The following is a 13567-nucleotide window of genomic DNA, read 5'->3' as shown; positions in this document are numbered from 1 at the left end:
GAGAACCAAGGTCAAATAGTGGCTCTTAGCTTGTTGCTGTTTGCATGATGCAATATCAGTAAATGTGGCTAATGATACAGGTTTCTGAGATTTATAGGAATCAAAAAAGAGGGTTCAGAGTATTTTATCAGTATAGTGCCTTGCTTATCAATGCTAAAAAGGCTTACTAAGAGGTGAGTTCAAAAAAAAAAATAAGAGGTGAGTTCTACTAATGCTGGAAGACTGGACCTCATTTTGGCCACCAGTACACCAAGCCAATGGGACTGAATCCAAAGTCTAGAATTTTTCAATTAAACTAGGCCAGTTCTGATAACGTTACCTCAATAGCTTGAAATAAAATTTTTAATGTGGTAAAATACAAGTAACATAAAATTGATCATTTAAATCATTTTTAAGCACACATACAATGACAAAAAGTATATTCACACTGTTGTACAACCATCATGAGCATCCATCTCCAGAACATTCTCATCATCCCAAACTGATAATAGTATCTCCCCCTTTCTGCCTCCCCCCAGTCCCTGGTGACCTCTATCCTACTTTCTGTCTCTATGAACTGGACTATTCTAGGTACCTCTAACTAAGTGTAACCATGCAATATTTGTCCTTTTGTGTCTGGCTTAATTCACTTAGCATAATGCTTTTTAAAGTTCACCCACATGGCATGTAACTGAAATTTCACTCCTTTTTAAGACTGAATAATGTTCCATTTTGATACAAAGATTTTGTTTACCCATTTGTTTGTTGATGGATATTTGGATTGTTCCTACCTTTTGGCTACTGTAAATAATGCTGCTATGAACATAGGTATCCAAACATCTGTCAGAGTGCTTGCTTTCAATTCTTTTGGGTAGGTTTCCAGAAGTAGAGTTGCTATACCTTATGCAATTCTGTTTAACTTTTTTTTTTTTTTATCATTGAAATTGGTTAAAAAGAAAAAAGAAAGATATAGTTGGGACACCTTCTGCTTCTGCTTCATCCAGTTGGCCAGCACTCTGTATTTCCTATTATCTTAACAATGACACAAATAGTGACAGCCATCATTTATCAATTGGTATTTATGTACTAAGTACTACACGCAATACTTTTCTTATGGCAATTGCATGTGTTAAGAACCATGCTGTTCCATATTTGACAAATGATTAAATAGACCCAGAGGAGGTAAGTAATTTGTCCAAGCTTATTTAGTTAGAAAGTGGCAGAACCAGAATTTGGATCCAGCAAAGTCTGCCTCCAGAGCCTGTCTTCTTAACCTCCATGCTAGAACTTCTCCTTCCATATGAAGCTGAAACTTTTTCTACTGTTTAAGCTGCAACCATGTGGTCAGCACAGACCTGAGTGTGAGAGAGAATTCTGTACCTGAATCAAGGGAAGCCACCTGATCCTCCTTTCACTCTTTCACAAAGGGATATTGCTTAGGTGCAGCTGCTCCAGGTGTCTTAAACAACTCTCTTCGGTTGAACACTTTTAAAAAATTCCTTTCTGAAAAAGCTCAAGCTCCCTATCCATTAGCTTACTTCTCTGAAGGTATACCAAATGTGAAGTCCAGCTCTTCTGCTTGGCACAAACAATGCCTAGAATATGGGTGTCTTAATCTAGATCAGTTATTCTTCACCTTTAGTGTATGGCTGCATCCCTGGGCGGGCTGGTTAGAATGCAGATTAATGACCTCACCTTGAAGTTTCTAATCCAGCAGGCCTGGCTCAGGGCCTGAGAATCTGCATTTTATCTTCACAGCTGCTGCTGGTCAGGATGTCACACATTGAGAACCACTGTGTAGCTCAACATCCCTTTGCCTATTTTTTGAGTGGGATCAGCAACCAGTGAAACTTTTGTGTTGAACATGTAGGGAATTGAGACACTGTGGCCACCTCTACACCAGGGTCCTAAAGATAACCATTTGGTGTTCTGGAACTAGACAATTAAAAAAAAAATTCTACAGTTTCAAAACTTCAAATAGATCTTTAAAAAAGCAATTCTGTTGATTGAAAAGTATCAGAATTCTCTAAAAATTAAGTTATTTAACTTTTATACTCATTAGAATCACATTTATTTAGGACTTGCTAGATTTTGACATAAACTTATTGAAAGCATAGGTCTCAAAAAAGGTACAAGACAGTAGTCCAAAAACTTGAGCTGATCTTGAATTGCCTACCATTAAAAATCTATCCTTCACTTCTGCAGGTTGGAAAAATCTTTACATTTTTTTTTATCAGTGTCATTTGGCAGAAATGCAGATGTCTTAATTACAGAGGGTTGATAAACTTGAATCTCAGAAGACTTTTTGTGTCAGAGTGTTATCATTCCCCTAATCCTTATCTTTGTCAAATTTCTCTTATTAGAGACAAAATGTAAATTCTGTTTTTATCTTCTGAATTAAATTTTAATTGTTCCAAAACATAGTCTCTGCTCAGTGCTTAGTGACTAAGGACCCAGATCCATATAAGTCTCATAAAAACTTTGGACGATTTCATTAATCTTTTTTCTTCCCACTGTCAATTCCCTAGGTTTTATTCAGCCCAGACAACATTCTTCAGACCTACCATTAATCTTATTTTTTCCAAACTATTTTCTTGCTTTCTCAGCATTCTCTGAGCAAAATTTTCAGGCCCAATAAAACACAAATGTTTTGTTCATGCTACAAATGTCTAGCAAGTGAATTCAACTTTGTTTTTTCCTAGCGTTAGATATATTTTTTGTGTAAGTGAAAGTGGTATTAGCACCTCTTAATAAAGACCGAATCAGGTTATAAATAATTCTGGGGATCACTATAATAAACCTCTCATTTTATGTACCTAATTTAGGTCTCATGAGACAAATCCCTTTTGAAAAGATTCAAGCCATAATGCAGGGTAAAAATCATTGTGAGGTTCAGTCAACCTCTCAACTGGTATGGTGTTCAAACAGGAAATAGCATGTACTAATTGTCCTTTAGATTTTCCATCAGAATTAAAAAGTCAGTTTGGAAATAAAATTACTTTCATTAACATTTAATAAGATTTGGAAGATGTAAGTCTACATTATATTGACCTTTTACATCACGTCACAAGTGAATGGCAAATCATTACAATAATTAGATGAGATAGTTACTTATTAACCAGAGGTTCAAGGAGATTCCCCTGTACTGAAGGTGATACAAATACAATAATTTAAAAATAAACATTTTCACTATGTCATAATTAAGTGAAAAATAAAATAAAGCCTCTTACGAGGTTAATATTATTTCTCAAATTTGCTGATGACCTAAGATTACATTTTTTTTTATATAGTAGGTAAAAAACATTATTTTGCTCGGAAGCACAAAATACATTTCTCTCCCCTCCCACCAGGAGAGGATTTAAATATCCTTACAATTCTTTTCATTTAGCCTTTAAAATACTTACAGTCAAATTCCAATAGGTAGGGAGAGAAGTTGAAAAAAGGTATAGTAAACACTTCTACAGAATTTATTTCTAATAAATTATTGGTTTTCTTGTTGCATTCAGATGAACAATTATTCATTACAGCCATAAGCAATTGTTAAAATACCAATTAGATAGTAGATTATCTTGTAGTAAAAGGAAAAAATATACCTGAGCCAATGCCAACCAACTAACAAAAAAGCCCCCAAAGTCCTTGGTTACATGTGAGAACGTTACAAAATTCAGGACACTTGAGCATGTGCTAACAGGTTGCATCCCCAGAATGATTTGCATTGCTTCTTAAGCAAATAAAAACAATCTGTTGTGCAGCGGGCCAAATTTCTCAATGTACAATTTCTAAAAAGCAATTTTGTTGTCAGTCCAACCAAACATTCTACTGCCGACCTTTAAAAAGAATAATACAAAAGCCAGAAGAGTTTGTCTCTTTTCTTGGGGTGTGGTATTTTCATTATAATTAGCTGTCTAATCAGTTCTTTCAATACTAATAATATTTTGCTATGGTTTACTTTTCTGAAACTTTGCAGGTAAAAGATCTCTAGGAAGCTTGAGAATGTATTTTTGGAAATATTTGTTATATCAAGTCAGTGAAAGGAAGGAAGAATCAGATTCTTGTTCTGACCACACTATTTATTTCCCATATGATTTCTCAACCTATCTGTCATTATAGAATTATAGAATTTGAGCTGGAAGGGATCTAATAAGAAAGTACCTTATTCAACAGATAAGAAAATAGGATACCATGAAATCTAAACATCTTACCCACATAATTAATAAGAATTGTGGATACAGGGAAGACTGTATTTCTTTCCAGAAACAGATTTCTGGATACTCACGATTATTGTCTTAATTTTTGGACCACAATTCCAAAAATAGCAGGTGTGTGCACATGTGCCTACACATGTACATACACACACAAGTAACCATGAACATTTGTAATCTTACTGTATGATCAATCAGTAGCATGGTATACATAAAATCAATAGCACAATTACACATGTTGATTAAAATACAATTTATAAAACTGGTGAGAAAAAATATCAGTGTTCAAGTAGCATAAGATGGCCTGTTTTGGCTAAAGGAAATGCAACACTCCATCTTTATGTTTTAATATAGGGCTTTAGAACTTAGGAAGCAGTTTTAACATAGGGTCATGTCAGATTGATATGCTATTTTTACTCCTCTTTAATTATACATTGATATATACCATTTTTAAAAACATCTTAAAGTTGGCTGATTGAAGAATTTACAGGGTACCAGTTGGGTCCGACTTAGATGTCAACTAGCTGATAGAGAAAGCTCTCAAAGAGGAAACCTGCCTCCAGTTATCAGTGCATGTGTGGGCTAAACCATGAAAAGGTATTCTAAGAATTTATCTCACTCAATTAAAATCCTGAACATATAGACACTAGGAGAGATGTACACATATATTGTAAAAACATCCATCTGATAACATTGATCAGAAAGATAGAAAAAATTAGGTCATTAAATTGTTTGAATCATATGATTAAAAAGCTAGTACTTTTCCCCCCATGAAATACCATACTTTTTGATTCAATTCAATTGGCAACTGAGGTGACATTTTTCTGCTGATACTATAATATAGAAGGAACATCTAGAGATACTGTTTCTTTTTCTCTTTAGTATTACTTTCTGTTGATACTATAATATAGCAGGAACATCTAGAGAGATTGTTTTTTTTCTCTTTAGTATTACTTCAAATTTAATTTCTTAATCCTGGGATGCCTGGATGGCTCAGCGGGTGAGCGTCTGCCTTTGACTCAGGGTGTGATTCTGAATTCCTGGAATTGAGTCCTTGCATTGGGCTCCTTGCACAGAGCCTGCTTCTCCCTCTGCCTGTGTCTCTGCCTCTCTTTCTGTGTCTCTCATGAATAAATAAATAAAATCTTAAAAAATTTTTTTAATCCTTATGCTATAGGTTTGACTTTTATTAATCCATTCTGATGATACTTCCATGACTTTATGTGAACATTAGAGAATTATACTTTTTCCCTGTTCCTGCAGTTACCTTCACAGATAAGACAAAAATAAAAGTCTATGTTATAAAGGAACCATACATACCATTGCTATAATTATAGTAGACCCACTGCCCACTTTTGGGTTTTGGAAGTGACACAGGTGTCTCTTCAGCAGGAAGACTGTAGAATCTGCATTCAACGAACAGCCGTTGGATAGTGTCATCTGCAGTCACTCGAGAATCATTAAGGCTTAGAGCTATGATCTCAATCCGAATTTTTTCTGATGGCTGTTTAAAGAGCAAAAACAAAACAAAAAAACAACAAAGTAACATAAAACAAATGAGCAAAAACCTCTTTATTGTTTTTCAGTATAAATTTTAAATAAAACATGAAGGCCAATGGGTTTCTTTTTTGGAACGCATTGTACACTACTGTATAGTTATACATGATAGATTATTCACGACAGAGAGAGAGAGAATGAGATTCTAATGCCCCAGGGTTTGAAGTTAACAGTGTCATGGCAATAGTCTCCTGATTTACATTTGAGGCTATAAATACCCCACTAGTAGTCTATCAGGGGCGAAGATTATGAGATCTTCATCTCCGATTGCTTTCAGAATGACAAGTATCAGTTGGCCTTATTTCAAACTATGTAATGAAGTACATGTTTATCACTGCTTTTATTTAATCTACAGTACCTGAGAAAGTTTCAGTTATTCAGAGATCAAAGCCTGTTGAATACTTTATAGCTATTATGCTAATAAATGTAGCTATATGAATCCATATTAACTAGAGCAGAAACTATAATTCATCCTCTTATATATTCTGCCATAATATATTTCATTCAATATGTAATGTTTTCAAACAAAAGAAACAAGATTTTTATCTAATCTACCATATATTTCCTTGCAATTTATTTTTTATCTCATCTTTACAGAATTAACAACTAAAAATATACCTGTTTTACTGTGTAATTTTCATTTCAATCCTTACTTAATAGATTTTGGTATCACAGACATCAGTATATGAACCATACATGTTTCCTTGAGTAATGATTTAAAACAAACAGACGGACTTAAAAATTAGATCACACCAAGATAACTCCTGTTTGTTTTTACAATTTTAAATTTGTGCTTCATTTCCTTTTACTAAATTCCTCTTTACTAAATTCAGAAGCATGCTAATGTAAATTGTATAGCTTTAAATAACAATTAGAAAATTCTGAAACTAAAACCTGTCTATAGGACCAACTTTTAGGAACTCATTGTCAAACATAAATCAGTGTGTAAATTCACCACAGTGATTACTTAGATATTTCAAAGCATATGATATAATTAATTAAACTGAAAAGCATAATTATCCTATTGTAAAAATATCCCCATAAAGAACAATTTCTATTGCTGTCAAACCCCCTCAATATTTGATGAAGTAATTTTACCCCACTCTTTCAAAAGACATTTTCTTTTATTATGTATTCTAAGACACTTTAACTAAAAACCCAAATCTGAATATTTCAATAAGGTTATTTTATTATTCAGTAGATTCATGGAAATTTTACTAGGATGACAGAGAAAATTCCACACCATTCTGTCTCCACTAATACAGGTACAAGGCTGCAGCTGGCAATATTACTAGGATTAGCATAGTATGATGAAATATTTAAAGGAAAATTTTTTCTAAAACCTAATAAATCAAATGACTGCCAAATGTCATTAAAGTGATGGTCTTTGACTTGAATATGCTTTTCATATTCAAATTTGAAAAGAAAGAGATGAAAGCCTGGAAAGGTTACTCGGTTTCAACTAATAACCTCAAGCCCTCTCCGTTCACGTGCATAAAAAATGAAGTTGGCTCCATTGTCTAACCTCACTTCAGAAAAGCCCTTCTCTGCTTGCCAAAGACTAACATGGTAAAGAAAATATTTTAAATGATATTATTTTTTCCTTAAAATGTATGGTGGTTGTCAAAATACCACACACGAACACCCATTTTATAAATCTGCTTCAAATGTAGCACAATGCATAATTAAGCCTTTTACATGAGTTGTAATTTGACAAACTCAGAATTGCTAAAATAGTAACTTCTTATAAAACATTTGTTTGCCCGCACAAAAGAATTAAAGGAAATTAGCCATAAAAAGGCAAAAGAGGTATATACATGGTTATTTCTACATTGTGAAAAGAAGAATTTAAAGTTGTTTATCATAGAACCCTATGAAGAAATGAATGAACTTTTAAATAGCAGGGGAATAAAATTTGCTTAATGGGTTGGTTATTTTATTAATAATATATTAAGTGTATAGTGTATAGTCCTTTTCCATGAAAACTTACACTATTGTAAGAACGTATTTAGGTTGTCAAATAAGGCTATATACAAAAATATAATTCTAAATGAAAGTAGATTACAGCCAAAGAAACAAATCAAAACATTAATACCAAACAAACCAAAAGAAAACCCACATTATTCAAATAAATAAAAGAGCTTTAAAATTCCTCACATGATGACATCTCCTTTCTCATCCAATTTTTTGTTGTTGTTATCCACTACCCCCCCCCCCATCGCATCCTAATCTCATTACCTTTATCCTATGTCCTTCTAAATTCTCTAATATTATGGATAGAAGTTATTAGTTGTCATTTATTTGTTCTTTTTATGCTACATGAATCAAGTTAAAATACATCAAAAAGGGGATATGTTTTCCAAATCATATATATCTAGGGAAGCATGCTCTGGATAAAGAATTTTCCAAGCATGATATATTTTGGCTACTGGGACCAGCCAATTTATTTTTCAACGTTGGAAAAATACTGGTTGTACTGTTGCCTCTGGAATCAAAAGTTCAACTAGATTATATATAAAGATTTTGAAGGTTAGGAAGCACTTCAATTGCATAACTGACAACTCCAACTTAGTGTCAGAAATGAACTCAAATTCTCTCCTCTCCCCCAAGCTCATTCATCCTCTGGTGTTTCCTATCTCAGGTGATATCACCATCTCCCTGGTCACCTAAGCCCAGGAGACCTTGGAGTCACTTCTGATATCTCTTTTTTCATACCCACATCATCCTACAGATTACCCATTCTTGTTCATTTTACTTCCTAAATATCTCAATGATTCATCAAATTATTGAAAGCTTATGATATTTCAACATTGTATCAGCTACTGGGGATATAAAAATAAAATAGGATGTGGTTTATTTTCTCATTTTTATTTCTAGAGAAATTTCTTTAGGTTCTCATCTGATCTGATGGAAGAACTAATTCAACAGCTTCCTAGTATTAAAATGTAGTTTGCTAGAATAACAAGGAAGAAATCAGAAGGAATCATAAAAGATAACTGGTTGGCAGAACTATAAGCAGATGGATGGCACGAGGCTGTAAATTCAGTGATACAGGAACTATTATCTTGCATATGGTATCACTGGTGTGGTATGTAGTACACACTCAAAAATTAAGTGGATATACTCTAGGGCTGTAAGAGAGGTGAGGCACTCTTGCTCCTAATCCCTTGTCGGCAGCCTCAACTACTCTTCTTGTGGCCAAATTCTCTAAAAACAAATCAGGTATCACCTCTGCTTGAAAACTATTAACCACCATTCTTGCTGTTTTCCTGGACCAGTGGTGTGCTATTTATATAGCTCAGGTTTGGCATTGAAAAATCTTCTCTATTAGACAAAATTCTACTTATTTTAGGCCCTGGACCATACATACTGTCCTTTCAGGATAGCATTACTAATCTTCAAGAGCAAGTTGGTTCCTCCACTGGACCGTCATTGTACTTTTCAGTCCCATTATACTGGATTTCTTTCTTTTTTTTTTTTTTTAAGGTTTTATTTATTCATTCATGAGAGACACACAGAGAGAGGCAGAGGCACAGGCAGAGGGAGGAGAAGCGGGCTCAAGGCAGGGAGCCCGATGTAGGAATCGATCCTGGGATTCCAGGATCACGCCCTGGGCTAAAGGCAGGCGCTAAACGGCTGAGTCACCCAGGGATCCCTATACTGGATTTCTTTACTTACCTGCCTCTCTCACACTGTGAGCTCCTGGAGGCCAGAACTGTCTCTTACCAATCTTCTACTTAACATCCTATCTGGCACATAGTAGGCTCTCAATAATCAGTTAAAGATACAGAGTCAAGGGAGGCTGAATATCTTTTACATATTCACATTATCTTTTGCATATTGCCAGACATAGAGGAAGCTCAATTATTAGTGTTTTCTCTTTTATTTTTTTTTTTAAAGATTTTATTTATTCATGAGAGAGAGAGAGAGAGAGAGAGAGAGAGGCAGAGACACAGGCAGAGGGAGAAGCAGGCTCCGTGCAGGAAGCCTGATGTGGGACTCGATCCTGGAACTCCAGGATCATGCCCTGGGCCAAAGGAAGGCGCTAAACTGCTGAGCCACCCAGGGATCCCCAGTATTTTCTCTTTTCACAAATATTGTGTCTCCCATGTTTCGGTAGGTTGGCAATTAATAGCCATTGAAAAGTATACAGGGATCCCTGGGTGGCGCAGTGGTTTGGCGCCTGCCTTTGGCCCAGGGCGCGATCCTGGAGACCCGGGATCGAATCCCACGTCGGGCTCCCGGTGCATGGAGCCTGCTTCTCTCTCTGCCTGTGTCTCTGCCTCTCTCTCTCTCTGTGTGACTATCATAAATAATAATAATAATAATAAAAAGAAAAGTATACAGAAATCTTGTCGTTCTAGATTTTAGTTAAGTAAGGCTATTTCAAAGACAGGCCAATATTGTGGAATTGAGATGGTAGGTTACTATTATTTCAAGTTTTTTGTATGTTTCAATTTTTCATAATAAAACAACAAAAAAAAGTTCCATTAGGAGACTTGGAAAGGATAACAATATACAAATGACTAAAGCGAAGCGTCTGCAGATAGATGCATAATCATGTCTGATCAGAATCACTAGAACATGACAGGTCTACTTTGGCAGGACCCTAGTAGCCTCCACAAATGGTAAGTTTGCCACACAGCATACATAGGTTTTAGCCTTTTCCTGGTTTTTTTTTTTTTTTGTGTGTGTGTGTGTGTGTGTGTGTGTGTGTGAGAGAGGTAGCGCATGCACGCATGAATGTGGAGGTGTGGGGGGGCAGAGGGAAAGGGAGAGAGAGAATCTCCTAAGACTCCACACTGAGTGGGGAGCCCGCCTTGGGACTTGATCTCATGACCCTGAAATCATAACCTGAGCCGAAATCGAGAGTCTAATGCTTAACCAACTGAGCCAACCAGGTATCCCTCCCATTTTCTTTTCTATATGTGTGAATGTTTGTTACTAAGTATGATGTTACTTTTTTTGTCTCCTTCACCAACTGGCCTATTAACTTCCTAGTTAGCAAGATGTTGACATCAGCATATAAAAAGAGCATTTAAAAGTTCTGATTGTGGTAAACAGAAGTCCTAGAAGTCACTCAAATAGGAACTGCAAGCAACTTACTTTTTGTTGTCTGTATAGATGGACACCACATATCATGTGATTGAATGATCTAAAGATGTGATGACAGCTAGTATTACTTGCAGAGAAAAAAAGTTATAGTTCTTATGATTTTGGCTCAATGCCACTATTGCTTCCTGACTGACGTTAATTCACTTTTTAGGCCATATTTTTCTATAGTATTTACTTAAGCTTTTACTAGCATGCTTGACTTTTTTGTTTTACTTCAGAGGTTCATGTTGAATTCTTCTCTGGTTTTCACCATCAGAGTAACCACACTGGAGCTGAATTGTTAGAGCCCTAAAAATTAATTATACTCGGGGCAGCCCGGGTGGCTCAGCGGTTTAGCACCTGCCTTCAGCCCAGGGCCTGATCCTGGAGACCTGGGATCGAGTCCCACATTGGGCTCCCTGCATGGAGCCTGCTTCTCCCTCTGCCTCTCTCTCTCTCTGTGTGTCTCTCATGAATAAATGGATAAAATCTTCAAAAGAAAAAAAAATGAATTATACTCGACAGCCTTTAAACATAGCATTCCTTAACTGAGAAGGGCCTATGATAAAAGTTTTGCAACTTGTTTCAGTCAATTAGATTTAACTTTAACTCTGGTGAGATTACATGTGAGTTTTATTTCACTCTAAATCTCTACAGTGATTAAGCATTTCTGTAAAATTATAAAATATAGAAAATAATTTGGCATATTCAAATACTCAACATCCTAAACAGATGTTACCATTTTGCTGTGTCTGATTCAAACTTTTTTGTTGTTACTGTTGAAGAACTAAAACATTTCAGATGCAGGTAAAGCCCCCACCTCTCTTAGTTCCTTTCTCTCCTTTCTCATTCCCCCAGAGGAAACCAGTATCCTGAAGGTGGTGTGTATCACTCCCAAACATGCCTGTATGTTTTCTACAACATGTATACAGTGCTGTTTTCTGCTTTTACATTTTATATTAGTGGTACCATTCTCTATAATTAGTGGTTAAACATTTTGCAACTTGTGTTTTTTTCTCACTCAATACTATAGAGATTGTTCATGTTTATAATTAAAATCTAACTCATTCATATTAACTGTTTTACAGAATTCCATTTATATTGCGTATATAATCTATAGTTCACTTATTTCTCTACTGATAATGAAGTTGATCACAATTTTTTGTTATTACACTGTTGTTGCATTGTCTATCCCTTTGTTTTTCTGTATATGTGAGTGATTCTTAGAAGAATTGCTAAGTGACAGATATGAGAAATTCAAATCACTCCCCAAATGGCTACATGAATTTACATGAGTATTACATTTATCACCATAAAAATGTGTATGTATGTGTGTGTGTAAATAAATACAAATAAAGCCTACCTCTTAGGAGCCATGGTAGGTAGAACTTGGTACTTTTTTTTTTTTAAGATTTTATTTAGTTAAGAGAGAAACACAGAGAGAGGCAGAAACATAGGTAGAGGGAGAAGCAGGCTCCCTGTGAGAAGTTCGATGTGCGACTTGATCCCAGGACTTCAGGAGCATGCCTCGAGCAGAAACCAGACTCAACCACTGAGCCAGCCAGGCACCCCAGAACTTGGTAGTTGATAGCAAAATGATAGATACATAACAGAAATGGAAGGTGATGATCTATGTCTATGTCCTTTAAGAGCAAAATTTTAATTGGGGTGAGCTCTAAAAAAAGCTCAAAATGTTGGTTCAAACAGTCAAACTCACTGTTGGCACTGACAGAGCCATATGTAAGTGGGGTGGGATAGCAATGGTTAACGGTGATTCTTACAACTTCCCTTCTTCAGGCTGGAGGTGGGCAGAGTCATTGCAAAAACTCAAATAAAAGTCCTCTCAACTCACACTAGGCTCCAAAAAATTCTTATTAGGAATCATATCTGCTCTTCACACATGTTTTTTTTTTTTTTTTTTTAATTTTTTATTTATTTATGATAGGCACACAGTGAGAGAGAAAGAGAGAGGCAGAGACACAGGCAGAGGGAGAAGCAGGCTCCATGCACCGGGAGCCTGATGTGGGATTCGATCCCGGGTCTCCAGGATCGCGCCCTGGGCCAAAGGCAGGCGCTAAACCACTGCGCCACCCAGGGATCCCCTCTTCACACATGTTTTGACTGAAAAGTCTTTCGTTTTTTAAAATAACAGCTCTTTATTTTTTTAAAAACAAATTAACCCCTCTTTAGGAGAAATAAGAGTGAAGAGACAAATTGTTGAGATAACAATGTTTTTAACAAACAAAACCAAAAAAACTTCAGCTTTTATCAATGGTGGTAACTTATCTTTTCTCAAAGGCTCTGTGAAAGACCTATATTGAACAAATAATATAAATATTGAAAAGTTCATAATGGAGAAACAAATGGTGCTAGGGATAGGAATACTTATTTTTAGAATATTGTCATGGTCTCCCTTATATACCATGTAAATTACTGCACCTATAATGGTCAGCAAATTACAGAAGCTTGTTACCACATGTTCTAAAGCAATGGTTGGAATATTTTTTCCTGTCCTAATGCACCTGAGGGATATGACACATTTCTATCATTAACTGTGGCTTACTATGGCAATAATGCGAAGGAAGGAGAGAATTTTAAAAATTACCCTCAATTTCAGGTGATTTTGATATGCCATTCCATTCTCACCATCATTGAAAACAGATGTTATAGTACAGTGGTTCTCAATTCTGGCTGCACATTAGTATCACCGGGGGAGCTTTAAACAAAATTTGGAT

General features: G+C 35.6%; 1 protein-coding gene across 1 annotated transcript in view; it reads right to left on the bottom strand.

Moving 5' to 3' along the window:
- The window catches only part of RPGRIP1L (RPGRIP1 like), a 96705-nt gene that overhangs the window by 12047 nt on the left and 71091 nt on the right, over window positions 1-13567 (bottom strand). The window contains exon 23 of the mRNA XM_041768097.1: window positions 5502-5685. Within this exon, the coding sequence (XP_041624031.1) occupies window positions 5502-5685 (184 nt within the window). The remainder of the gene's footprint in view (window positions 1-5501; window positions 5686-13567) is intronic.

This window comes from Vulpes lagopus, chromosome 8 (genome assembly GCF_018345385.1).
Source record: "Vulpes lagopus strain Blue_001 chromosome 8, ASM1834538v1, whole genome shotgun sequence".
Classification (NCBI taxonomy): domain Eukaryota; kingdom Metazoa; phylum Chordata; class Mammalia; order Carnivora; family Canidae; genus Vulpes; species Vulpes lagopus.
The sequence above is the reverse complement of the archived record's forward strand: the minus strand, read 5'-3'. Positions and strand labels throughout refer to the sequence as shown.